Source organism: Bufo bufo, chromosome 5, assembly GCF_905171765.1.
Source record: "Bufo bufo chromosome 5, aBufBuf1.1, whole genome shotgun sequence".
NCBI lineage: Eukaryota > Metazoa > Chordata > Amphibia > Anura > Bufonidae > Bufo > Bufo bufo.
Window position 1 is genome coordinate 505,084,990 of NC_053393.1, and position 26,472 is coordinate 505,111,461.

Genomic DNA, 26,472 nt, shown 5'->3' on the forward strand with positions numbered 1-26,472 from the left:
AATCCGCAAAAATTTTCACCCAATCCTTCTGTTCTCTCTGGAGATAGAAGAGTCTGGCAACTCCCTCTCCCTATTACATATACACGTTCGGCTGAGGGAGTAGGGCGAGAAAGCTCTTCAGCCGACAGCGAGTGAATGTGTACAGCTACCTTTAGTCAGATTTGTAAAAGTCCAGGACAACCCCTTTAAGTTTACTACAGAGACATGCCACTGATAAATGAGTCACTCTTTTCAACTGGTCTTCACAGGTGGAGATGGTATATGAATTATCTGATACTAGGGAATCGGAGGTGAACAAATTCCTACAACACAGTAGCAATAGAAGCCACAGGAAAAATATCTATTGTTTTTACATTCAGTGTAATAGATGGTAAATCAGAGAGGGGAAAAATAAAATACTGGTCACAACATGCAATGGGAAGACAATATTCTGGTTACAGGAACATGAAACACTTAATTCTGAGAGGAAGCAATTGCTGGAAATTCAGGTATGACTCCTCCATTGACTATAAACCCACATTCAGAAGACGTGTGGAAAAGTGATGACCCCATATACCGGTGGTTATTACCTACAGTACCAGAGAAAAATGCTAATATGTTGGCAAAGTGATAAAAAGACGTCTGCTGGAACATGCTTCTGTGTGCATCTGGAGACAAGCGAGGGGTCGTCTTCAGCAACGGTTACGCCGGGATCGTGTTACACTCAGATAACAGAAGACACAACCGTACGGCTCAGAGCAACATAAGAAACAGGGGGAGGGACAAATTAGACTTCGCTACAGAATATAGAAATATGCTGCAATGTAAGAAAATTAAAAAGTACAACATGAACTGGTGGAAGTTAATGCATCTGCTAACGCGCTTTCGTTCATGCCACTGGTAAAAAGTCAAGAGTTTCATGCGCTTAAAGTTTCGGACTGCAAACTTGCTGAACGATAGTTTACAAAGATTTGCCTCATGATACAAACAAATATGTGCAAACCGGTAAGGTCCCTATATTAACTGTAAATGATTTTATATACAGGAAAACAGGTATGACTATACGCAGATCATAGGAAGACAGTACAACTATTTTATAGCATGGAGCAGTATCCGCCACACGTTCCTGCCCTGCCACCTTCTTCAGAGGACAATCTAACACCTCGGTTGTGAGATTCGCTTTCCCATAGTCCAGGAGTCTGTATTATCTTTTCCACAAGTTCTTCAAAGGCACACTGGACTCCGTCTCTGGTCTTTGCGCTGGCCTCTGCAATGGACAGGAGAGAGAAATTAGCACGGGTGACTGTAGGTACTTCTTCAGAAAACAGGGCTAACCCATACAGGAGGAAATTATTTTATTTTTCTACAATGTCAAGGGTCAGAACAGATGTAATGGGCGAGATGCCACCAATGTGCAGCTGTAAACCATGCATTTTCTTTTTTACACATATAAATCCAAGCAGACTTGCACTGAAAATTCATGGGGTTGCGGTTTATGATCACAGAAGAAGTGTTACCTCCCCCAAATGCTACTTAAAGGGAATGTGTCATCAGAAAATGACCTATTGTTTAAATCACATTTTTAATGGTAAATATATTTTTAAAACATTTTTGATAGATATTGTTTCATTTTCGAGGTCAATATCTATAAACAAAAAACCATAAAATCCTGCAGTTTTTCCACTGGCCACTAAGCCTAATAATTGGTGCCACGTCTTAGTTTGTACAGATCACTTTACTTATTGTATCTATACACAGAGACAGATATGATCCACCGTTCACAATAGGTGATGGTCAAAGCTTCTCCATTCTTCCCTTGTATAATGACCTCGGCACAGGTCACAGCCATGCCTAGAAAGGTCTCCCATAGAAGTCAGTGAGGTCCACTGTGTCTATGGACCATGGGGATGCTGTAACCCTATTTCCTTAATGCTTTCTAGATGCTGTTAAGCACAGCTCAGTCAAAATGGTCGCCCCCCCCCCATGATCATGTTCAGGAAATAGAATTAAAAAAAATCTGTAATCAGAAAATACAAACGGATTAGAAAAAAGGGTGTGTGTCACTATCTGGTTTTAACTGGGAGATAAAATTGTTGGTGACAAATGCAAATGGTTATAGTCAGTGAAGACCGGAGCAGTTTAGAGCTGCTTGACACCGTAAACCTTCACAAGCTAAACTCCCATTCAACCCATAGCTATTTCTCCTGAATGGGGAGCGAGAAAAAAGCCGCTGCCAACCTCTGGTGGTGGCTTATTTCCCAGGAGAACAAAATGATTGGGTGTTGAAATTCAACGTGCCAGATCCTTCCCCGGACATCATCTGTCGGGAACAGTCAGAAGCTCCCCATACACATTAGAAAGCTCTCTCTGGCATGTTGAAATCAAACAGTCCGATCCTTCTCTCCCCTGACATCTGCCGTGGGTAGAAAATTGGGAAACCCCCATACATCTAATATGTATTGCTAGCTTAGGGCTGAAAGTACAAAACACACAGGTGTGCCCGACAACCGAATGGTGACAATATAGTGCCTCTAGCAGTGGTAGTAGTCAAACTAATATACATACATATATATATATATATATATATTTATTTTACACAAACACTTTTGGGGAGGAAAATAAGAAAAAAATATTTTTTAACCAAAAAGGTGCGCTTTTGGTGGGTTTGGAACTAATGGTGGTCTGTGGATGACGGACACTGTTATGGGGGGGGGGGGGATCTGTGGATGACGGACACTGTTATGGGGGGGGATCTGTGGATGACGGACACTATTATGGGGGGGGGATCTGTGGATGACGGACACTATTATGGGGGGGGGATCTGTGGATGACGGACACTATTATGGGGGGGGATCTGTGGATGACGGACACTGTTATGGGGGGGGGGGGGATCTGTGGATGACGGACACTGTTATGGGGAGGGGGATCTGTGGATGACGGACACTGTTATGGGGGGGGGGGAATCTGTGACGGACACTTATGGGGGGGGAAATCTGTGGCTTGCACTGTTATATATGTGCCATCCACAGACCCCCCCACCCCATAACAGTGCCATCCACAGACCCCCCCCCATAAATAATTATTCAATTAATAGTCATTAAACATGCCCCCCAATTCCTAATAGTACCGTACATCCTAACCGCTTCAGTAGAATGCAGGCGGGCCGGGCGGCCGGCGCGTCACTCACTGACGTCACTTGCCTGCGCCGCCTGCTTCATTCATAAAGTAGGCGGCGCAGGCACGTGACATCAGGGAGTTACGCTGCCGCCCGCCCGGCCTGCATTCTACTAAAGCGGTTAGGATGTACGGTACTATTAGGAGTTGGGGGGCATGTTTAATAACTATTAATTGAATAAGACATTTTATATTAGTATACCGGAGCGGCGGGGCTATAGTACCGCTATTGCCGGCCCCCAGTCCCTCGCCAGCTCGCTCGTACATCGCAGCTTGCGATATAAAACTGCCAGTATTCGCCCCATAAGACGCAGGGGCATTTTCTCCCCATTTTGGGGGGAGAGAAAGTTAGTCTTAGGGGGCGAAAAATACGATAGATATAATATATATATATATATATATATATTATATATATACATATACACACACACACACACACACATGCAGCGCTGACCAGGGAAGAATAATTACATGATAATTTTTTTTTTAATGGGAGCCATGGCATCTGGAATGGTGATGCATAGTGAAGGGATGAGGAGCAATTCACAAAAAAAAGGCTTATATGGAACTTTGGTATATATTCATATGTATAATCATGAAATGGGTTTAGAAATGCTCAAAAGTAGGTAAACTTCATAAAGAGTTTTATAAAATATATTTATATGTCCCTAAATTAATATAAATGGCGGAGGTCAATAGGACACACAATTACCGGCTCGGTCACATAAGGTAAAACACAATCCATTCACTGTGTGCTACAGTAACAGGAATACAATTTCTATTATGTACAGTAATTAGTCCGAACTCATTAAACCTGAATCATTAAGTAATAGAATGACATATATATGCCCTGAAATCACCAGTAACTGATCGGGTGTAAATCTTCGGATCGTGTTCATTTCGGCAGGCGTTATGCTGACTTTTTACTAAATCTACATTTCACTAAAGGGCAATGACAGGTCCTGAATCCCGCAGAGCTGCACTCCATAATCAAAAGAAAACACATTAGGTATCATTAAAATTTACTGCTCTGCTTTCCAGGGGTCAATCCTTATGATTCTTGGCAGAAGCAACGGAATGAAGTATGAAATTGTAAAAAGTGGATGCTGGACATGGAGGTTAACAGCTTGACCTCGTAGACATGGGAGGGGGTGTATATGGTATCTGCTACCTCAGACACTAGATTACTGTAAGGCCCCTTTCACACGGGCGAGTTGAACGCATTGCACCCGCACTGAATCCGGACCCATTCATTTCTATGGGGCTGTTCACATGAGCGGTGATTTTCACGCATCACTTGTGCATTGCGTGAAAATCGCAGCAAGCTCTATTTCGTGCGTTTTTCACGCAACGCAGGCCCCATAGAAGGGAATGGGGCTGCGTGAAAATCGCAAGCATCCGCAAGCAAGTGCGGATGCGGTGCGATTTTCACGCACAGTTGCTAGGAGACTATCGGGATGGGGACTCTATAATTATTATTTTCCCTTATAACATGGTTATAAGGGAAAAGAATAGCATTCTGAATACAGAATGCTAAGTAAAATAGGGCTGGAGGGGTAAAAAAAACAAAAAAAAAAAACACTCACCTAAATCCACTTGTTTGCGCAGCCGGCATCTCTTCTGTCTTCATCTGTGAGGAATAGGACCTTTGATGACAGAACTACGCTTATCACATGATCCATCACCATGGTGATGGATCATGTAATGGACCATGTGATGAGCGTAGTGATGTCAAAAGGTCCTATTCCTCACAGATGAAGACAGAAGAGATGCCGGCTGTGCGAACAAGTGGCGAATTAAAGGAGAGTTATATTATACATTTTATTTTTTAACCCCTCCAGCCCTATTGTACTATACATTCTGTATTCAGAATGCTAATTATTTTCCCTTATAACCATGTTATAGGGGAAATAATACAATCTACACAACCTTGAGCCGCAACGCATCCGGACACGCTCGTGTGAAAGAGGCCTAAGGGTGCCAAAATACAACTTCAATGAGCACAGGACATTTTACTGGTTTTGTAATATTTCACCGTACACAAGAATGGATCTTGGGGACTGCGCCCACATGGATCGCACCATATGTTTACAACAAAGGATCCGTGCACTTGGCACACTTAGGCTATGTTCCGTCATGGATCTGCAAAAACCCTTTCGTTACAAGAATACAACCGCATACATCCTTCATGAACGGATCCGGTGGTATTAGGTCTTATATAGCCATGACGGATCCGTCTTGAACACCACTGAAAGTCAATGGGGGACGGATCAGTTTTCTATTGTGTCAGAGAAAACGGATCCGTCCCCATTGACTTAAATTATGTGTCAGAACGGATCCGTTTTTCTCCGCAATACATCGCGGACAGAAAAACGCTGCTTGCAGCGTTATTCTGTCCGCGATGGGAGTACAACCAAACGGAACGGAATGCATTTTGGTGCCCTCCGTTTCGTTCAGTTTTGTCCCCATTGACAATGAATTGGGACAAAACTGAAGCATTTTCTTCCGCTACTGAGATCCTATGACTGATCTCAATAGCGGAATTGAAAATGCTAACGTGAAAGTAGCCTTACATGTAAGAACGCCTGTACACCTTAGACTGCTTTTGGCCAAATGCCCTGGAACTGCCCGTTTAAAGGCCAAGTGCCCGATTCTTCTTTCCCCTGACGTCTACCAGTCCACATACATTCACACGACCGTAGTGTTTCGCGGTCTGCAAACTGCAGATCCGCAAAACACGGATACCGGCCCGGGTGCGTTCCACAATTCGTGAACTGCACATGGCTGGAACTATGATAGGAGCATGTCCCATTCTTGTCCGCAACTGCGGACGCATATTTTGTCGCCCCGCTGAAATTCATGGGTACACACCCGGTCTGCAAAACTGTGGAACGGATGCGGATCTATTCATATGGCCGTGTAAAGAGAAGAAAGACCACTGGCAAAGCAGATGAAGAAAAGATTTTACGGCACATACAAAGATAAACCATTACTCATATGAAATAAATCCCAGCTATTGACCAATCCCTGTGAACACCACAACGAAAAAGTGGAGCGAATAGTAGAGCACAAGAAATACTCATCAGCCTAAAGCCGGCGTGAAGCCATCCACCGAGCTAGCCAGTACAGCTCGAGGGCAAAGGATATCAGACGATCAGGAAATGATTCCACTTTTGGAACAGGTGAAGTTACAACGTGTCAAATCTATTATGGGGAAAGATCTGAGGAGCTGTACGCTCCTGTAATGAGTTATTTGCATGTTGTTCACAATCAGTACCATATTGTCCTTTTTTTAAGATGTGGTTGTGGTTAAATAACGCATCAAAGACCAAGAGACGAGCCATATGAGCAGGAAAAAAAATAATAATGCTGTCGTCTTAGACAAACAGACTGTTTCCTGTCTCGTCCAGGACTTAAAGGTTTTAGAGACCCAGAGGGAGCAATCAGATGCATGGAACAGTGAAGCCCAACTGGTCCACATCACTTGGCCCAAGGTTTCTGCAGAGCCCAGTCCTCTGGCCTCACCAACACCAATAGTTGGCATGACGCTGAAACAAACTCCGCCATATCCCGGGCGCAGCTGCAGAGGTGCGACGTTCAGGTTTTGCAAGCAGCAACTAGAGGACAATTACATTATTGCTGGACATAGGGCAATCCTGTCATGTGAAAATGTAATTAAGCTGTTAGAATATAAAGCGATCTTAAACCGAATCTCCACCTTTATCACCTCATAACTTGGTTCAAAATCCTGTGCTGATTAATTTATTCTTAATACTGATTAGGGTATTTCCAGCAACAGCTTATATTTAATGGGGTTGCTCAAAGAATTGACAAAATAAATAAATAAATAAATAAATAAATATAAAAACAGTACCACTTTAACTCTTTGGATACCGGAAGTTTTTTTCATTTTTATTTCCCCCCCCCCCCCCGTCTTCCTCGAGCCGTAACTTTTTAATTTTTCTTTCACATAGTCATTTAAGTGCTTGTTTTTGCGGGACACGTTTTACTTTCTAATGCCACCATTTAATATGGCATACAATGTAGTAGGAAGCGGGAAGAAAATTCCAAATGGGGAGGAATTGAGAAAAAAAAAAAAAAAAAAAAAACTAAATTCTTACACCATTTTACAGGTTTTGTCCCTACAGCATTCTGACCTGTCCCCTTCATTCTCTGGGTCACAACGATTTCAACTATTAGGCAGACTAGATGGGCCAAATGGTTCTTATCTGCCGACACATTCTATGTTTCTATACCACATATGTATAGTTTTATATGTCTAAATACTGTAAAAATAAATTAAAAAATTTGAGGGGAAAAAGTTTGCCATGAAAAAAATGCCGAATCGCCCATTTTGATACTATTTTCCGTTACGTTATTCGCCGTATTGGAAAATATTTTTATATATATATTTTAATAGTAGGGGTGTTTTCAGACGCGGTGATGCCCTTGATGTTTATATTTTTTATTATGTATTTTTTTATTATTTTAAAGAAAAGGTGATTTAAATGTATTATTTTGTATATATATATATTTTTTTTTTATGTAGCCAGTCTAGAAGGCTACCACGTTCACTACTTTTTCTTAATTCAATATTACTATACTACAAATAGCAGTATAGTATTATGTGAATTTCTGATTTCTTATGTTAGCTCCTGGATATGATCAGCAGGCTATGACCACCCTGCAATCAAGCAGCGGTGGTCTTTGTACACTATAGGAAAAAGCTCCTATTGTGTGCAAGCACGGCCACTGATGCTGGATTGCAGGGTGGTCGTAACCCCTGGAAACAATCAGTGTATAATGTGATGGAAAAATAAATCCAGTAAGCAAAAGAGACAATATAGACAATCATAATACATTAGTAAGTGCCTTGTATTAACTTTCTCTACATAATAAATGCCATTTGCAGAAGTGACAACCCCTTTAACACAGTAACACACATGACCATACTGAATATAGAACACTATACCATACAGACCAGTTTTCTATAAGGCCAAGAAGATAGGAACGGGAAGTAACTGGTTCAACATAAGAAATATCCCACTTTTCATACCTATGAACAACATTGAGTGCTTTCGTGCAAACTTGAGTCCCTCATTTCTGTCCACTTCTCGGTTATCCTGCAAACAGAAATTTTCTCTATGTTAGTGACTCATAACATTACAAAAAACTGCAGTTTTGCACAAATACAGATCTCTATATGGTCAATAGAGTAAGAGAATATAAATATATATATATATATATATATATATATATATATATATATATATATATATATATAATTTTTTTTTTTTTAAATTAAAGGGATTCTCTAGGGATATAATACTTATGGTCTATGATCAGTTGGTGGGGTCAGCACGATAAAGGCAGCATCCTCATCACGATTACACAGCAGCTAGCCCATAGTTGCAATCCACACAAAAGGGACATGGTAGTAATGCAAAAGATGCAGAACCTTAAAGGGGGTTTTATGGGACTAATATACTGATGGCCTATCCATAGGATAGGTCATCAATATTAGATCAGTAGAGGTCCGACCCCAGGGCCAGTGCTACCATAAGGCAGACCAAGCGGCTGCCTTAGGGCGCACCCTGGGGGAGGGGGAGAAATGTGACATGGGGGGCTGAAGGCTGACATGGGGGCATGATGGTTGACATGGGGGGGCTGATGGATGGGGGCTGATTTCTGACATGGGGGTCTGATTAACATTGGGGGTCTGATTGGGGCTGTGAGCTGAGGTCTGATTAACATTGGGGGTCTGATCTGAGGTGTAATGGAAAATATTTTTTCTTATTATCCTCCTCTAAAACCTAGGTGTGTGTCTTAGATGGCGAAAAATACGGTCCTCAAACCAGCGATTGTCTGAAGCAGAGAGAAGATACCAGGACAACACAGAGGAGAAGCCAGCTGCTGCAGATGGGACCAGGGCCAGGTTAGCTGCGAGGAGGGGAATGGGGGGGGGGGGGGGGGCGCCAAAATGTAGCTTCGCTTGTGTTGGCAAAAATTCTTGCACCGGCCCTGTCCGACTCCCACCGTTCACCTCTTACCTGCAGTCATTGTTTCAAGAAGTAAACAGTGTATGGAGCCAGAACACTACAGCGCCATACACCATGTAGTGGCCATGCCTGGGTAGTGGGTACTGCAGTTCAGTTCCCATGGGAGGTTGTTCAGGAGCATAAGAAGTTTAATTAGAGGCAAGAAAGTTGTAAAATAAACTCATCTGATGGACATAGGGGTAGGTAGGCATTTTCCTGCAGCAATGATTTGCCATGGCTCTAGGTTACTGCTACAGCAAAGACCTCTGCAGTGATGCTAGCATGTAAAGCATAAGATCACTGAGACCTGTGACTGGCTGCAGCGGTCATGTGAATGTATGGCATTTTACCACCGCAGGAAAATAAAGACCGACAGAAGCGTCCGTGCTGGATGGGTGGGAGATTTGGGTGCTTCGATTTTTCATTTTACACATTTCTTGTAGTTGAACTCCCGGACAACTATTACAATACTAACATCCAGAAAAGAATTAAAAGTTGTGAGACAACTTCTTGAAACAAAACGCTCATTTAACTGGGCTCTAAATATGCTCCAAGTTTTCCAAAATGTTATACAGGCCGCTTTAAAGGGCTATTCCGGTAAACTAACAATTTTTGAAAAACTGCATTAAGGCTGCAAGCCGTGACCCAACCAGAACCCATACCTATACATATAACCAGAGCTTCAATTTACCTCGCCATCCATTTGTCTGGCTCCTGTGTGAACCTGCAACAGAGTATCATGGCGCCTGATCTCCCCTCAGAAAACTACAATCCCCACCATCCCTAGCTTTCCTGCTCTGAGTGCTGATGTTTACTGATTGGCTGCCTGATATACCGTCCGGTCACGCCCCCTCTGCTCAGTAATCACCAGCACACTAACACGCCCTTTGTTTCATAAGACATTTAGCTAGAGAACTGATAGCAACACACTGAGCGTGCTCGACCTAACAAAGGCTCAGAACTACAGGTCGATGCCATGGTAATATATGAGGAAACACAGTGGGTAGCAGAGGAAGAAAACTACTTTTATAACAGATGAACAGTAAATATGTGCCGCCGCTCCGTCCCCATTGACTATAATGGGGACGGGGGCGGAGCTCCGGCACAGCACGGCGAAAGCCACCGGACATGCAGGACTTTTAGTCCGGCGGCTTTCACCGTGCTGCGCCGGAGCTCCGCCCCCATTATAGTCAATGGGGACGGAGCGGCGGTCCGGCAAAATAGCGGCAGGACGGATCCGACATGGTGAACAGCATGTCGGATCCGTCCTGCCGCAAGTGTGAAAGAGCCCTAAGTTTGCAGTCTGTCTACGATCAGGTGTTCATTTAAACAAATCCTGGCATAATTCCAGTCCTATTCACAATGTGTCCTTACGCTCACCTTATCTATCTTGTTTCCAACCAGCATTTTTACTATGTCGTTTCTTGTGCAATATGTCTCCAGCTCATTTAACCAGTTGTCCAGCTTTACAAATGTGTCTCTTCTTGTGACATCATATACTGAAAGACAAAAGGTATGTGAATAAAAGGGAAACAAGGCAATTTGCCACTTCATACAGAGCCTGTCACATTGAAATGTCAGCACAATCTGAAGGCAATCTGTTACAAAGCAGGAGGAGCTGAATTATTACACTCTTACCCAATATAACACCTTGTGCACCTCTGTAATAGCTGGGCGTTAGTGTTCTGAAGCGTTCTTGTCCGGCAGTGTCCTGCAGAGAAATGTTCCAATAATGTTATATGTGAAGACACGGTAAGAAGAAGAAGAGATTAAAAAAAAAAAAAAAAGAAGACTTGCATAGAACTGAATTACATTGCACTCTATCACCACCTTGTGGACAAATAGTACAAGTGCACAGGAATGTGTAACCTAAGCCCCTGAAGTATTTGGCACAAATATAAAAAAATCTCTAAATGAGAAAATGAAGGTTGCACCTCAAAGTGATGCTAAATAGAGAGCAACACAGATCCAAAATTTAACAAATCAATCAAATTCAAGGGAAAAATATAAAAAGACAGAAAGAAATAAAAAAATAAAAAAACTCTGCAGGGTGAAACATGGACAGTGATGACGAATTTTGAACTATTGTGGTCACTGTGCTGCATCAAGAGTTCCAAAAACACCGTCCTCTGTCTTAGTCCCTTTTGCTCCGTTTCCTCTTCATTACCCAGTTACACAAGATCTGGGTGACATTACATCTGGAGCATCTCAGTCAGGGGTTGTAATACAGTGGTTTTTGCAGGGAGCAGAACACATTTGTATCACTGATGTGATACGGGTCTAGGGATATACATTTCAGCTACCTTTAGGAGTCTGATAATTCATGAATGGTTTGCGAGTTTTAACCTCCCTTCTGGTCCTCAGATGTGTCATGTGACCAAATCTCTGATCTCCATCTGACACCGCACAGGGAGTCCATTAAGTCTCTATTCAGGGACATCCTAAAACATTTAATGTGAAAATGGCTTAATGTACCATAATGTCCCTAAACCTCAATCAATTGCCTTGAAACTTTGCACAACCTAAGCGCCCAGCTTCCCAAACCTATCCTGGAAGTTTCATGGATTTTGGCTACCCACAAGGCAAATGAGTGACATTAAGCTTGTTTTTTGGGGAGCTTAATGTGGCTTAACGTACAAAAAAAACAACTCAGATGTTAACCAATTTCCCCCAAACTTCCCATCCTACTAGATTCTCTCTATGCCAACATATTCTGAAGATTTTGGGTCATTTGATAAAACATACCAAAAGTTATTCACATGAAACTATTTTATTCCTTGACTGGTGACTGGACGTGGTTTTCTGGCGGTGGAATGTGTGACCGCCACTAGGTCAAGCATTCCAACGCTTTGTCAGTTGTTCCAGGGCAGATCGCTATTACAAATCGTATGTGCAGGAGAACTGATCTGCCCTGGAACAGCTGTTCGGTTCTGAAATGTCACTTCTATCCGACTTTGTTAGTAGGGTGGAATGTGAGATCGCACTCACATGAGTAAAATAGAGGTGACATTTCAGGACTGATCAAGTAAGGGTATATTGGTTTTGGCCACAATTTTTTTGATGCCATAGATAAGAATGTGCCTTCTTATTACCCTCACTACCTCCTCTGTAATGGATTTCTCATGTATTCTTCATTCCAGATGGTGCTTTCTATCATCTATAGGGACATACCGAAAGGTTATGGATACAGGCTGAAGTTTTCCTCCAAGATCCCCATTATGTTTTGGTTTATATAGTTCAATAAATAAATAAATAAAAGTCTTCTTGCAAACCGAGTTATTGCAATATGAAGGCAACGTTGACAGAAAACAAGGGATATGAAGTCATGTCCCCAATGTCATATTTAAAAAAAAATAATAAAGTGTGCTATGTTTTTACTAAAAGCACAGATTTTTTTCAGGATTTATTTGAATAGATAAGAGTCTTATATTACGTGAATTTTGGGGGAAATCGGTTAACATCTAAGGCTACTTTCACACTACCGTTCAGAGCGGGTCCGTCTGATGTCTGCTCAGACGGATCCCCTCCTATAATGCAGACGTTTGTATCCGTTCAGAACGGATCCGCCTGCATTATAGTTTGAAAAATAAAACTAAGTCTGAAAGTAGCCTGAACGGATTCGTCCAGACTTTACATTGAAAGTCAATGGGGGACGGATCCGTTTGAAGATTGAGCCATATGGTGTCCTCTTCAAGCGGATCCGTCCCCATTGCCTTCCATTGTAAGTCTGGACGGATCCGCTCGCCTCCGCACGGCCAGGCGGACACCCGAACGCTGCAAGCAGCGTTCAGGTGTCCGCTTGCTGAGCGGAGCGGAGGCGGAACGCTGCCAGACTGATGCATTCGCAGTGGATCCGCCTCCACTGAGAATGCATTAGGGCTGGACGGTTGCGTTCAGGGCCGCTTGTGAGCCCCTTCAAACGGAGCTCACGAGCGGACACCCGAACGCAGGTGTGAAAGTAGCCTAAGTTGTTTTATGTACGTTAAGCTCCCCAATAAACAAGCTTAATGTCACTCATTTGCCTTGTGGGTAGCCAAAATCCATGAAACTTCCAGTATAGGTTTGGGAAGCTGGGAACTTAGGTTGTGCAAAGTTTCAAGGCAATTGATTGAGGTTTAGGCACATTATGGTACCTTAAGCCATTTTCACATTAAATGTTTTAGGATGTCCCTTTATTCATTCCTATGAGACTGACATCGAGGCTCCCATAGGAATACACAGAGAAACAGACTTCCTGTCCACACATTATAAGCTGTGTGATTTGGAGAGTTTGACTGCTGGTCACATGACACAGCTGAGGATTAGAACGGGGGGTTATAACTCATTAATACAGTCACTGGGAAGAAAATTAAATTCACTACAGGTTGCATCATTCACCTTTCTAGCAGGTGAGAGAATAAAATATTTTGCGGGAGTTCTTCTTTAAGGCGGAAATATGGACTTTGAGGGTGCTAGGATGTAATTGTTCTGAAACCCCTCTTGCAAAAAATTCTAATATAACTAAATAGAAAGCTTTCCCGGAAAAAACCTGCAACTGTCTGCACAGGCAGTTTTAGAATACATTATCACTCCATCTGAATGGCTCCTAGGAGGGGGTTCATCTCAGCGTAAGTGCCGTCATGGAGGATAAAAGGGAAAAAGCACAGTCTGTCTTTCTTTATAAGTAATGTACACACAGCAAGTACTACTCGCTTCTCCCATTGTAAAATTATGGTATGGCCCCTTTTTCTCTCCTGGAAAATGATGTAGGCACAGATTCCCTTTCTCTACCTGTAAATGACATTTACTAACAGTACTGCCTTCTTGTATCTTTCTGTAAAAGATAAAGGGACAGGAAATTATGTAGGCACAGATAGTACTGCCTCCCCTTCTCTTCCTGTACATGATGTAGGCACAGATAGTACTGCCTCCCCTTCTCTTCCTGTACATGATGTAGGCACAGATAGTACTGCCTCCCCTTCTCTTCCTGTAAATGATGTAGGCACAGATAGTACTGCCTCCCCTTCTCTTCCTGTAAATTATGTAGGCACAGATAGTACTGCCTCCCCTTCTCTTCCTGTAACTGATGTAGGCACAGATAGTACTGCCTCCCCTTCTCTTCCTGTAACTGATGTAGGCACAAATAGTACTTACTGCCCATGAAAAAAGGGAACCAAATGTTTATCATGACGTGACAATTTTGTTTTCAATTAGCAAAATAAAAGCATACCTCTAGTTATAAAACTACATTACATTTAAAAGGAATCGTCCATTTCATGTAACCTTTTTGCCTTTACCCCATTAGGACCTATGAATGTAACATCTGTCTCAAAGTGCAGAAATAGAGACATCAGTTCACTCAGTCTCAAGGGTCCTATATCTGGCACCGCTGCTTTACAGCTCCTATCAGCAAACATATTGCAGCAAAGGCTCACAAGCTAATTATTATGGTCGTTTAGGAGCGCACGGCTTAATCTCTACTTTTGTGCTTAGCAAGCAGCCTGGACCACAGGGGGTCTGTTCGTCAACCCCTCTTCTGCTACACAAACAGGCAGATTTTACTTTTCACATTGTAAAAAAACAAAAAAATAACAAAACCGTTTTTTAACTAGTTGTTGCCTGGTGTACCAACACTCATGTTCAACAGCATTTGCCAACAGAACGATGTAAGGTGGCGGCTGGCACACCCCTCTATCTTACTAATGACACAGGAATGAGCTCTCAGCTTTCCTGGTGCCTGACCACAGACTATGTCACCAGGCACATCTAGACAAGTCTCGAAGGTATGCCTGTCACAGTAGTTACATGCACTGCCCTAATTTTTAGCAGCACATTTCATAACAAAGGGGCGATTGTTCTCATACGTACCCATATAGCCAGTTTCGCCTTATTACCATCCACAGAAATCGTTTTCACCTTGAAGTCGACACCTGCAAAATAAAATCACACATTGCACCACATCAGATAACACCGTAATAATGCTGCTGACTGATTACAGGACAAGTCGGCTCGTGCATCTCTGCAAGGAATTACATTAGCCTGAAGATGAACCAGAGCATCAAAGGCAGGAACTGAAGACAAGGATGATAAAGTAGGGCCAGAGGCAGTGAAGACGGGGCACTAAGGACCCCATATGGTGGTATGTGCGCTTCGGGAGCTCAGCTATTTTAAGAACTCCCATAGCGGTGAACACGATTGTGCGCTCCCCTTCACTCGGGGGTCCGTTCTGGAGTCCCACCTCTGGGCCCTGCACCCAATGGACATTGGTGGCATATCCTAGCAATAAGCCACCAACATCGGAGATGGAAATACCCCTTTAGGGTGACGCAAATGTAAACCTGGTGATATTCACTACAAACAGATTGTACTATTGTGATCAAAACGCCACAAACACGGCCCCATAAGGCAACTAGTTAATAGGATATTACGGTTACATAAAGTTATCCCCTATCCACAGGAGCTGCAGAAAGCGAGTAAACATAAACCTTTCAATAGACAATGCAGGCTACAGGGCATCGGTAAAAGGACTACAATCCCTTTAAAGCCTGCAGCCCAAACAGACAGGCCCTTAAGTGGAGTAGACACGTAACTGCTGACAGACGCTGCATAATATCAGGCGAGAATGCCTCCAAGTTGTAATTATAGAAAGAACCTACTTACCAATGGTAGCTGCAAGTTCTGGGTCAAATGTGTCATCTGTAAACCTTAACAGGAGGCTGGAAAACAAAGACGCGCGATGAGAAGACTACACACAGCAGGGAAGTCATCACTGTGGATACACTTCTCAGTACACATACACAATGGGGGAGATGTATCATTCCCTTTAAGCCTGAAAAGTGCCGTTAAAAAGATGCAGGTGCGACTTTTTGGAAAAAAAATGTTGCATCTTCCCTTTTTCATACAGGAAGAAGAGGTAGCGTATTATAAGACTTAACGTTTAATAAACAGATAAAAAGTACGGACATAACACATAATATCAAAAAAGTGTGCACACCACAAACATAATTACCAAACATAGACAATCACCATGGGAAACCACAGTAGTATGGTTACACCCATGTGAACAAGGTAACAATACCCCAACACAGGTATAAATTCCACAGAAAAGACTAAACGGGAACAGTCTTACCGGTGGGTGACAGACATCTGGGTGAAGTGGCGCAGTCCCAGAAGCCAGTGTTACTTGTAGGGCAGGGTCCAGATGAGACTCACTGTCCCTAGAAATCCCTACCAGGCCTATAGAGCCCTATGGCCCGGCTAGGGGCCGCACGTCCAGGAGCTAACCCTACAATATTGGATGCCCTAGCCTAGACAACCCTACCTGGGGGTACACAGCGGTTTAAATCCCTACGCGTTTCGTCACCAAATTAAAGCCCCGGACTCATCAGGGGATCAAGGGCTAGCAATGGATGGGAGGGAGTGTGTCCTCATTGATTGGTGTCACATACACACAATCCCCATTCTAATAAGTAAAATATTGGAGCAATAACCTAAGACCAAGAGGGGACCTAATAAGGGCTGTTGGACAGCGTGTGGCTAATAGGAAACAGACCCTAATCCCTGGTAATGGGGGTCCATTGGTCCTGGTGACTGCAAGAAGGGGCAACGTATGGCACTTCCCTATGCACGTGTGGCATCCTCGCCACTTTTCTAAAAGGGGGCGTGTCAAGGGCATTGAAGGAGGTGTGGCCAGACAGCGACAAACTTATCTTCATTTACACCAGTTTTCTGGCGTAAGAGAAGACAAATCTACAGCACCTCTGAGCGGTCCAAGATTTCTGGTTAGGCGGACAGACTGCAGGAGGGTGCACCCAATTTATGATGAGGCGCACAGCAGCGCAGGGGATATAAAGACAGATGCAAAAAGTGTCTTGAGAAATCTCACTCAATGTGTCTTAACAGCTCTTTGTGGGGGACTTTTAGTGCATTTTATGAAATTATATCTCTATTTAGTGGTTTGAGGTCTGGATTATTAAAGAGTAACTAAACTTTTCTATACATTTTTGTTAAAGGGAGTCTGTCACCAGCATTTCACTTTAACCCTTCCCACAGCTCCCTAGCATGCTTACAGTTAATAAAAACGTTACCTCTGGCATCAATCCTGGACTTCTAGAACCCTCAAAAATCGATCTTTATAAGATATGCAAATGAGGGCTCGCAAGTGCCCAGGGCGGCGTTACTCTCTTAGGTGCCCTGCTTGCTCAGCCTTCTCATTGCGTCCTCCCGCCCCTTCCTACCCTCTGCCTGCCCATCCTTTCCCTCTGACCGCCTTTGTACTAACTTGTTATGCTGCCGATATTCCGCGACTGCGCACTCATTCCTTTGGCCGGCGCATGCGCACTGCGATGCCCATTCCTTGTACGGCATCACAGTAACTATTGCGCATGCACCGGCTAACAACGCTGATTTTCGCGCATGCTCCAGGGGTACGGGCAGCCATATGGGCTCCTGCCCGTATTCACTGCGATGCAGCCCCATTCATAAAATGTGTACAGCCTGTACTCCGTACACCGCTGAGCTGCCGGCGGTGTACAGAGAAGTAGATTTTAGGGCACTTTCACACTTGCGTCTCTGATACATCCAACAATAATCTCTCTTCTTGGGTTTCTGCCAGATACAGAACAGTCTCTGGTCTTGGGTTTAGTGCAGACTGTTTTATGGATGTAAATTGTTCTACAAGTCAGAAGGAGTCATTCCTTTAGACGGCAACTGAAGACAACCTAATAGACAAGCATTAAAGTCTGGAACTGGTCAACGGACTTACAAAAACTGAACAGGCCAGGAATCAGGCAGATCGCTAATGTGGTCTTAATAGGGTTGAGTAGCACATTTAGAATCTGAAGTCTTTCAAAAAAAGTTTTTTTTTTTTAACACAAGCGTCTTATCACAATCTGTTTGCGCCCCATTCTAAGCACGAAACAAAGACACTTAACATTTACAGGCAAATAAACCTACACAGAACCACTCCCTAAATGTCAACCCTGACTGTTGACTTAAGACATTTTCAGGTTGGACAAATCCCAGAAGCCATGTGCTAAATAGAAATCCACTACTGGAGCCTAACCATCATCTAGGTCAGGGATTGGCAAACTGCGGCTCTCCAGCTGTTGTAAAACTACAACTCCTAGTACGCCCAGTCTGCCTACAGCAGGGCATGATGGGATTTGTAGTTTTACAACAGCTGGAGAGCCGCAGTTTGCCCATCACTGATCTAGGTCAACATGTTATCCAGAGATAGTGGTCAGGAGCCTCTTACTAGACAGAAATTTCTTCCCGACGCCAACTAGGGAAAACAGAATAAATGCCTGGATGTATTCCCAGTCTCCAGCAATCTAGTACCCATGACGTTTTGGCACTCTGTATGAAATTATATGGTTCCTTCTAGAGCAGAGCAGTGATGGCTAACCTTCGGCACTCCAGCAGTGGTTAAACTAGGACTCCCAGCATGCTCCATTCATTGTTGTGGAGTTCTGAGAACAGCCAAGCAAGTGTGCATCTTGGGAGTCGTAGTTTTACCACAACTGGAGTGCCGGAGGTTAGCCATCACAGGTCTCGATATTGTCTCTAAGAAGCAATGTTTTAAGAGAACGATACCAGGGGCCGACTGGGAACTTTACTTGGCCCATGACGTAGGCAGGTCCAAACTGACAGAAAGGGGGGCCACACAAGTAGGCAGGGACATCTGAAGTGGAGGGGGCAGCAATACCACAGTGCAGCTCAAATCACTGCTGACCCGCCACAGTATTCACCTTCATCACCGGCCGCGGGTGCTGGCCAGTTGCCTAAATACCTGATGCTCCTACCACTAATTAATGCTGACAGCACAAGATCATTATGTATCCGGCCTGCAACCGCGAGGAGGGCTTGAGCAGTCCCCCCCCCCCCCCCCCCCCCCAATCCGTTGAACCACTTGGAAATTTCACTGTAGGGTCTATGGCCAGTCCGCCCCTGGACAATACCTACATAATCCGCCAAGTTATAGAACATGACATAGGTACACGGTCGTCCATGGGCAGAATATTACAGTTCTGTATAACATTGAATCATAATCCATCCAAATACATAAAGCCTTATACAGATTTAATGACAACCATTAGAACAGCTCTGCGACGGCTTCCTCGTATGGGTGGATTATGGCTATATATCCATTTCTGCTTTTAGTTTATCCTTGTAAATCAGAAATGTCATTCCTCCCATATACACACACACATTCCCACCCATTTTACTGTCCAATATAATGAAGCTGTCCAAGACCGTGACATAACAGTGCATGACGGGCCTGTGTCACACGTTTCCGTTCACTCCTCCTGCATTCTGAATGGAAAGAGATCCGTTCAGGATGCATCAGGATGACTTACGTTCCGTTTTGTGTCCGTTTATCAAAATGGAAAAAAACAGTCAATAAAAACAATGGTGACTTATTTTTTTTGAGCCTAAAAAAACGGATCCATCAGCCATTGACTTTCAATTTATTTAGTGACGGATCTGTTTTTTTTCCGTTTTGATTTCACACAACCGTATCCTAACAGAACGGATGCATCCTGATGTGCAAAATCAAAACGGATCCGTTTAATGCCGGTAATGGTATTGAGATCCTCTCAATACCGGAATTAACAACGCAAGTGTGAAAGTAGCCCAAGAAGGACATCACTGAGGAGTCAGTGCAGTGGGTAACAAAGTGGGTTCACAATGTTGACGGCCCATCCTTAGGATGAATTTAAAGAAGATGTCCAAGATTTTGATATTGATGGCCTATCCTCAGGATTGGTGGGGGCAGCCTACCTGCGAACAAACTACAAAGCACCGTCCATTGTGTAGTGGATGGAGCCGGTTACCGCAGCACTGCTCCCATTCTCTACAACGAGCCGCGGTAACCAGCTGCGTCCACTACAGAAATGGACATGGCGGTGTAGTTCCGGTGCCAGAGCTACTGCAGAAGAGTTGATCGGAAGGAGGTGCAAGGTGTTGGACAGATCAGATATTGATGGTCTATCCTGAGGATTGGCCATCAATACTGAAAATTACATTTAAAGGAATGCTTCCATAACCATAATTTTGGTCCACGTCCGATCTGCATTTTTTGTGGTTGAACACGGACACATTCATTTATATGGGGCCTCAAAAAATGCGTACAGCACATACATGTCATCCTTGCGTCCGTTCCAGAAATCACAGAACATGTTATATTCTTGTCCGTTTTGCCCGGCATTTCTATAATAGTGAGACAGAGAACTGTGGGATGCACACGGCCAGTATCAGCATTTTGCAGATCCACGGTTTGCGGCCCACAAAATACATCTGATCACGTGCATAAGGCCTAGGAGACATTTCTAGCAATTGGATATGCAGCAGAAGTCTGATCCTTCGTGGTACAGGCAGTCCCTCTACATGTAGAGCTGGAAACAGTCTGGGACAAAACAGGACATCAGCGCAGGGAGAATTTCACAGCCTGCAGACTATTGCACCATCACCTTGCCGGCCATTTATATATAGAACGCACTTTGGAATAACATGCCAAATGTGCAGAGAAAGGACAGACTGGGCTTAATGAACTTTCCCCTGTAAATGCAGTTCAGACGTGTCAGATGAAATTGCGTTGAGCTCTTTCTAATGACTGCGAAAGCTGTAAAACGGGGATAACGTTATACGAGCGCAGGAAGCCATTCACAGCAGAAACTACAATGGAGTTAACAGGCTTCTTATAAAAGACGACAGCGACTCCAAGAATAGCGGCTCCTGACTCTCCAGTAATAATACTAATTACCACGTCTTATATGTCAACTGCTGATGGAGCTTACATAGTATTAAAGGGGTATTCTCATCATGGAGAATGGGGGCATATCGCTAGGATATGCCCCCATTGTCTTATAGGTGCGGGTCCCACCACTGGAACCCGCACCTATATCGAGAACGGAGCCTGGCAAGGTGGTGGCTGGAGGTCTCCGGTCCGGCCACCACTAAGCTGACTCCCCATAGAAGTGAATTAGAGCATACTGCCCATGCGCGGCCCCCGCTCCCATTCATTTCTATGAGGCAGACGGAAATAGCCGAGCCAGCGCTAGGCTATTTTTCGCCGGCCCCATAGAAAACGAATGGAGGGCTGCTGCGCATGCACAGTGCGCCCTCCTTCACTTTCGGGGCTCCATTCTCGATATAGGTGCAGGTCCCAGGGGTGGGACCCGCACCAATAAGACAATGGGGGCATATGCTAGCGATATGCTCCCATTGTCCATGATGAGACAACCCCTTTAAGATGGCTGGTGAAGGCGTACAGCAGTGGCATGTGTAGGAGGCTTCTGTCACTAGAATACATCAGGGGTCAGCTGCTGTGAAACTACAACTCCCAGCATGCTCCATTCACTGCTATGGCTTCTGAGAGCAGCCGAGCAAGTGTGCATGCTTGGAGTTGTAGTTTTACAAATGCTGGCGTGCCAGAGGTTGCTGACCCCTGTACATTAAAGAAGAAACACATCTAAAATGTGAACAGCGCCTTAGTCATCTTGGCTCAGTCTTCCAGATCACTTTACAGTTCTATGTCAGGAATAACCATCAGGATAATGACATTGGTGGAGTACTGGATGCCAGATTAAGGCCTCATGCACACGACTGTGCCGTTTTTTGCGGTCCGAAAATCGCGGATCTGCAAAAAACAGAAGCCGCCCGTGTTGCCTTCTGCAATTTGCGGAAACGGAACGGGCGCCGGCAATATAAATGCTTATTCTTGTCCGCAAAGCGCGGACAAGAATAGGACATGTTAGGTTTTTTTTAGCGGGGCCGCGGAACGGAGCAACGGATGCGGAGAGCACACGGAGTGCTGTCCGCATCTTTTTGCGGCCTTATTGAAGTGAATGGGTCCGCATCCGAGCCGCCAAAACAGCAGCTCGGATGCGGACCCAAACAACGGTCGTGTGCATGAGGCCTAAATGTATGTGGAAGGCCTAAATGTATTTGTGGGGCAGCGGAACTGACATACAGATGCAGAAATGAAATGAACGGGTCCGCAACCGATCTGCAAAAAATGTGGACTGGAAATATGGTCGTGCGCATGAGCCCTAATACTAATGGTGGGTTTTCATGGCACTTTTGCTGGGTCGGTTATCGGGTGTGAACAGCGATCTGCTGCCCAGAAACAATGAATATGTTTTGAGTGTAGGAGAGCGCTTTGTGTAAAGGCAGCTCCACTGACGAGCAGGGAATTATCAGGCAAGAACGGTTCCTTCCCAATAATTGCCTATTGGCTCGGGCAGTGTAAATGCAGCATTACTCATATGCTTTACAGATCTTGCTTCCTTTGGGCCTTGCGATCCTCCCAGCAGATCTGATCAGCATATCCCCTGCTGACATGACATAGATAATTAGTAAACCTACCAGACACGGCTGTCACATGGCGGCTGCGCTCCCATGAGATCTGTACCACAGAAGGCAGCTAGACAGGAATATTACACGGCATAAAACCTGACCAGAAATATTGACCACAGAAGGTCTATTCACACCGGGCTGTGACGGAAGGGTTGAAGTACAGGACTGCCACATCAGCAGCACAACGTGACACTACCAGAGGTTCCACAAAGACACAAAACATCTCACCCCAGGCCCCTGATGATAACCTACAGGGCAGGTAGGTGCACAAGCAGCAGGACCTAAATGAGGCTGAAAATAAATAAATAATCTGCACGTGGATTTTGCTACGGATGTGCCAGATTTCAGGGTGAAATCCCGAGTGAATATCCACAACCTAAGCTGACATGCTGCGGATTTTAAATCCACACCAAAGGTCACTTTCTGCGCCAATGTTTTCCGGTTGGTAAGAGGTCACTTACTTCGCTTCTAGTATAATACACAGAGGACTTTCCTCTTACAAAATCCAGATGGAAAATCCCTAGTGTTCCCTGCCCCATGTAAAAGGGGTCTCCTGGGACAAAGACGATCGGCCATTAATATCTAATCGGGGGAGGGTCGACCCCCTGGATCGTATAGTAAGCAGAAATGTCTGCCGCACAGTGAAGAGCGACGCTTTCCACAAACAAAGGAGAAAAGGCTCATTCACACGACCGTTGTTTCTGGCTTGGATGCGGACCCATTCACTTCAATGGGGGTTGCAGAAGATGCGGACAGCACTCCATGTGCTGTCCGCATCCGTTGCTCTGTTCTTGTCCGTTTTGCGGACAAGAATAGGCTTTTCTACAATGGACGGCCCATTCTGTTCCGCAAATTACGGAACGCACAGGACAGGCATCCACGGCGCGGTCGTGTGAATGAGTCCTAATGTTTAGTCTCTTACTGATAAGTAAGTGATCACTCAACGCAAGACCCCGCCATGATCAGCCAGACACCGATGTTTTATTGCCCCACAATCAAAGTCAAATTTACAAGACACTGCGCTAAATACTAAAATAAAAATATAAAGACCGCACTGATACGTCGGCCAAGTGCTGGACTAAGGTGGGTGTCGGGGCCCATCAGCAGTAATGATTCCTAAGGCCAGTCAGATTCTGTGAACCTCAGTAGTTTTTAAAGGGGGTTCTCCACCTTTGGGAGGAGGGGGGGGCCTTTCGTCCAGAACCCCCACATCATCGATCCAGAGGAGGGAAGAATACTTAACTGCTCGCTGCCGATTGGTTTCGACTCCTTCGGTCCCCACTGCTAAACTTTCCGTCTGCTGTGGGTCACGTGGCCACTGCTGTCAACGGCCGGCCACAGCTGCGACATATGGGTTACACGTCAGGACTGGCGACGTTGGGGCGTCTGGCCAAAAAGTCCCCCTGAAGGTGGAAACTCCTTTAAATGTGGCCATCCACACTAGATGAAGGTCGGCTGCACCTGCTGATTTCGGAAGGACTGGTTGACTCAGGGTACGACCACGCGGCACAGTCGTGGTGCGGTCATGGTTTTAGGAACGTCAGTGTCTCACTTCCCAATAGAAGTCAAGAGGGAAATAGGTTTCTGAGACAGGCCTGACACTTTCCAAGTTGTGGTGACTGCACCTGTTGTACTCGCAGTCGACCACACATATAACATGACCACCCGCTTGCAGTATATGTTTACCGTATTTGTACCACGTGTATCACTATTTGAAGTTAATGACCATGCTAAAGAACCACAAACATTCCCAACAGTCCATAAACGAGCATAGGTCGGCCACGTGCATTCCATAACCGCGACACAACCCGACCGCGCAGCCGTAGGTTCACACGGAGGGTTTTCAGTGCAGGTTTCAGAACCGATTTAGTTCCGAAAACAAGGCAGAATCTGCGCTGAAATCACCCCCGACTGTTTCCAATGGGAGGCGGTGGCGAAGTTCATTCAGCTCAAAGATTTTGTCGCAAGGCAGCGCCAAAAACATACAGGTCTATTCTTGCCGCGGATACCGCATGTATCCACTGCAAGGCCACGCTGGGAGCCTGCTTCTATGGAGCTAAACCTAGAGCAGGCCCCCATGAAAATCCACGGCAGAAACCGCAGCAGAAAGTCCTCAGTGTGAACCTACCCTAATCCCCCTCTCACCATAAGGGAGCCTTCACACGTGGCACCCCGGTGGGCTCTGACATGCCGAAACCCAGCTGCCTCGTCCTTTTTTACCCTGACACCTCCCACAGACGCGAGGGTCGGGGCACCCCCATACACATCAGAGGGTCAGTCACCGGGTTCGGCCGACAGTCTAATATCAGCGGGCGCCATCAATCTTAGATCAGGTCTTTGGACTCTTCCGGGTCTCACACACTAAGGGTCCATTCACACGTCCGTGAATGTGTGCGGAACGGGTGCGGACCTATTTATTCTCTATGGGGGCAGGAATGGATGCAGACAGCACACAGTGTGCTGTCCGCATCTGCATTTCCATAGCACCGCCCCGATCTTCCGGTCCACGGCTCCGGAAAAAAATAGAACATGTCCTATTCTTGACGGCAATTGCGGACAAGAATAGGCAGTTCTATGGGGGTGCAGGACGGGTGTATTGCGGATCCGCAATACACTACGGACGTGTGAATAAACCCTTAGGCCTCCTGCACTCGACCGTAGGTGTCCCGTTGCCGTATTGCGGACCACATACGCAATACACGGCCACCGTTCCGTGTGCATTCCGCATCATGAATGCGGACCCATTGACTTGAATGGGTCCGCAAATCTGGAGATGTGGAACGGTGCAGAACGGAAGCATGGAATGGAACCCCACGGAAGCACTACGGAGCGCTTCTGCGGTGTTCCGTAAGAAGATAGAACAAGTTCTATCTTTTGGTGGAACGGATGGATCGTGGATCCAATTCAAGTGAACGGGGTCGTGATCCGCATGCAGCTGGCTCACGGTCTGGGCATTGCGGACATGGAGCCCTTACGTTCGTCTGCAAGAGGCCTTATGGGAAGTTTCATTTCCAGTGAAAGCAAATAGTCAGACTGATGTCATCAGAGAGGCCACGTCCAATGTCTGCCTTGTGCAGGCGAGATATAGCAGAGCTGTCACCTCGTACAGGCCACTATCAGTCCGGAGGTGGTTTACATAGGACTGCAGGTAAAACAAAAGGCGTTATTACCTGTCGACTAGTTACCGCCACGCATGAAGAATGCCGCCACACAGGGGCAAGTGACAGACTCAGCCCTGCCGCAGAGATATTAACACCCAAAGTGGAATCCCAACATAAAGCCGGGGCCCCCGCAACAAGAAGGGGACACATTATCCTGTCACATATACATCCTATACCGATACGCCATACATGCCAGGCTATGCGGAGAATGGGGGTGACTGCACCCTCAATGTGGGGTCTGGATACAGCCAGATAAGCAGCACTGGGCGCCGCTGTTCTCCGAATGATGTCACATGGCACTTATGGAATACTAAGCATTTCTAAAACCGCCATGTGTCGTCACATCAGCGACCCACCTGTCAGTACACTAGGAGGACTACAAGTCCCAGCATGCACTGACAGGCATTGGTTGTTTGGGCACCCTGGGACTTGTAGTCCCACAACAGCTGGTGAACTGTCCTGACTCGTAATGACCGCACGTCCATGGAGCAGGCCCCTGTCGGCCTAGAAGCCCCCTGACGTTTCCAGAGCAGGCCCACCAGCACACAGTCCTCCCCTGCTCACCTGGACTTGCCCACCCCGCTCTCCCCGATGATCAGGATCTTCAGGGTGGTCAATATATCTTCCTCCATCCTGGGGCCACCGCCACTCCGGCTCTGCGCAGCACAACACTGCGCGCTCCCGCCGCCCTTTTTACCCTTTGCGCGCAACCGGGATAGAGCCGACTGGACAACAACAGCCGAAGAAAGCGCGTCCCCGTCCACGGCTCTTCCGGATTCCCT

General features: G+C 45.3%; 1 protein-coding gene across 1 annotated transcript; it reads right to left on the bottom strand.

Annotated features, from left to right (window-relative positions):
• Positions 1 to 321: 321 nt before the first annotated feature.
• Positions 322 to 26,472, bottom strand: RAB18 (RAB18, member RAS oncogene family). The gene is made up of 7 exons (XM_040434347.1): positions 26,255 to 26,472; positions 15,831 to 15,886; positions 15,039 to 15,100; positions 10,830 to 10,902; positions 10,572 to 10,690; positions 8,210 to 8,276; positions 322 to 1,246 (listed from the first exon to the last, which is right to left on the bottom strand). The coding sequence occupies exons 1-7, from the start codon at positions 26,320 to 26,322 to the stop codon at positions 1,074 to 1,076; spliced, it is 618 nt and encodes a 205-aa protein (XP_040290281.1). The 5' UTR covers positions 26,323 to 26,472; the 3' UTR covers positions 322 to 1,073.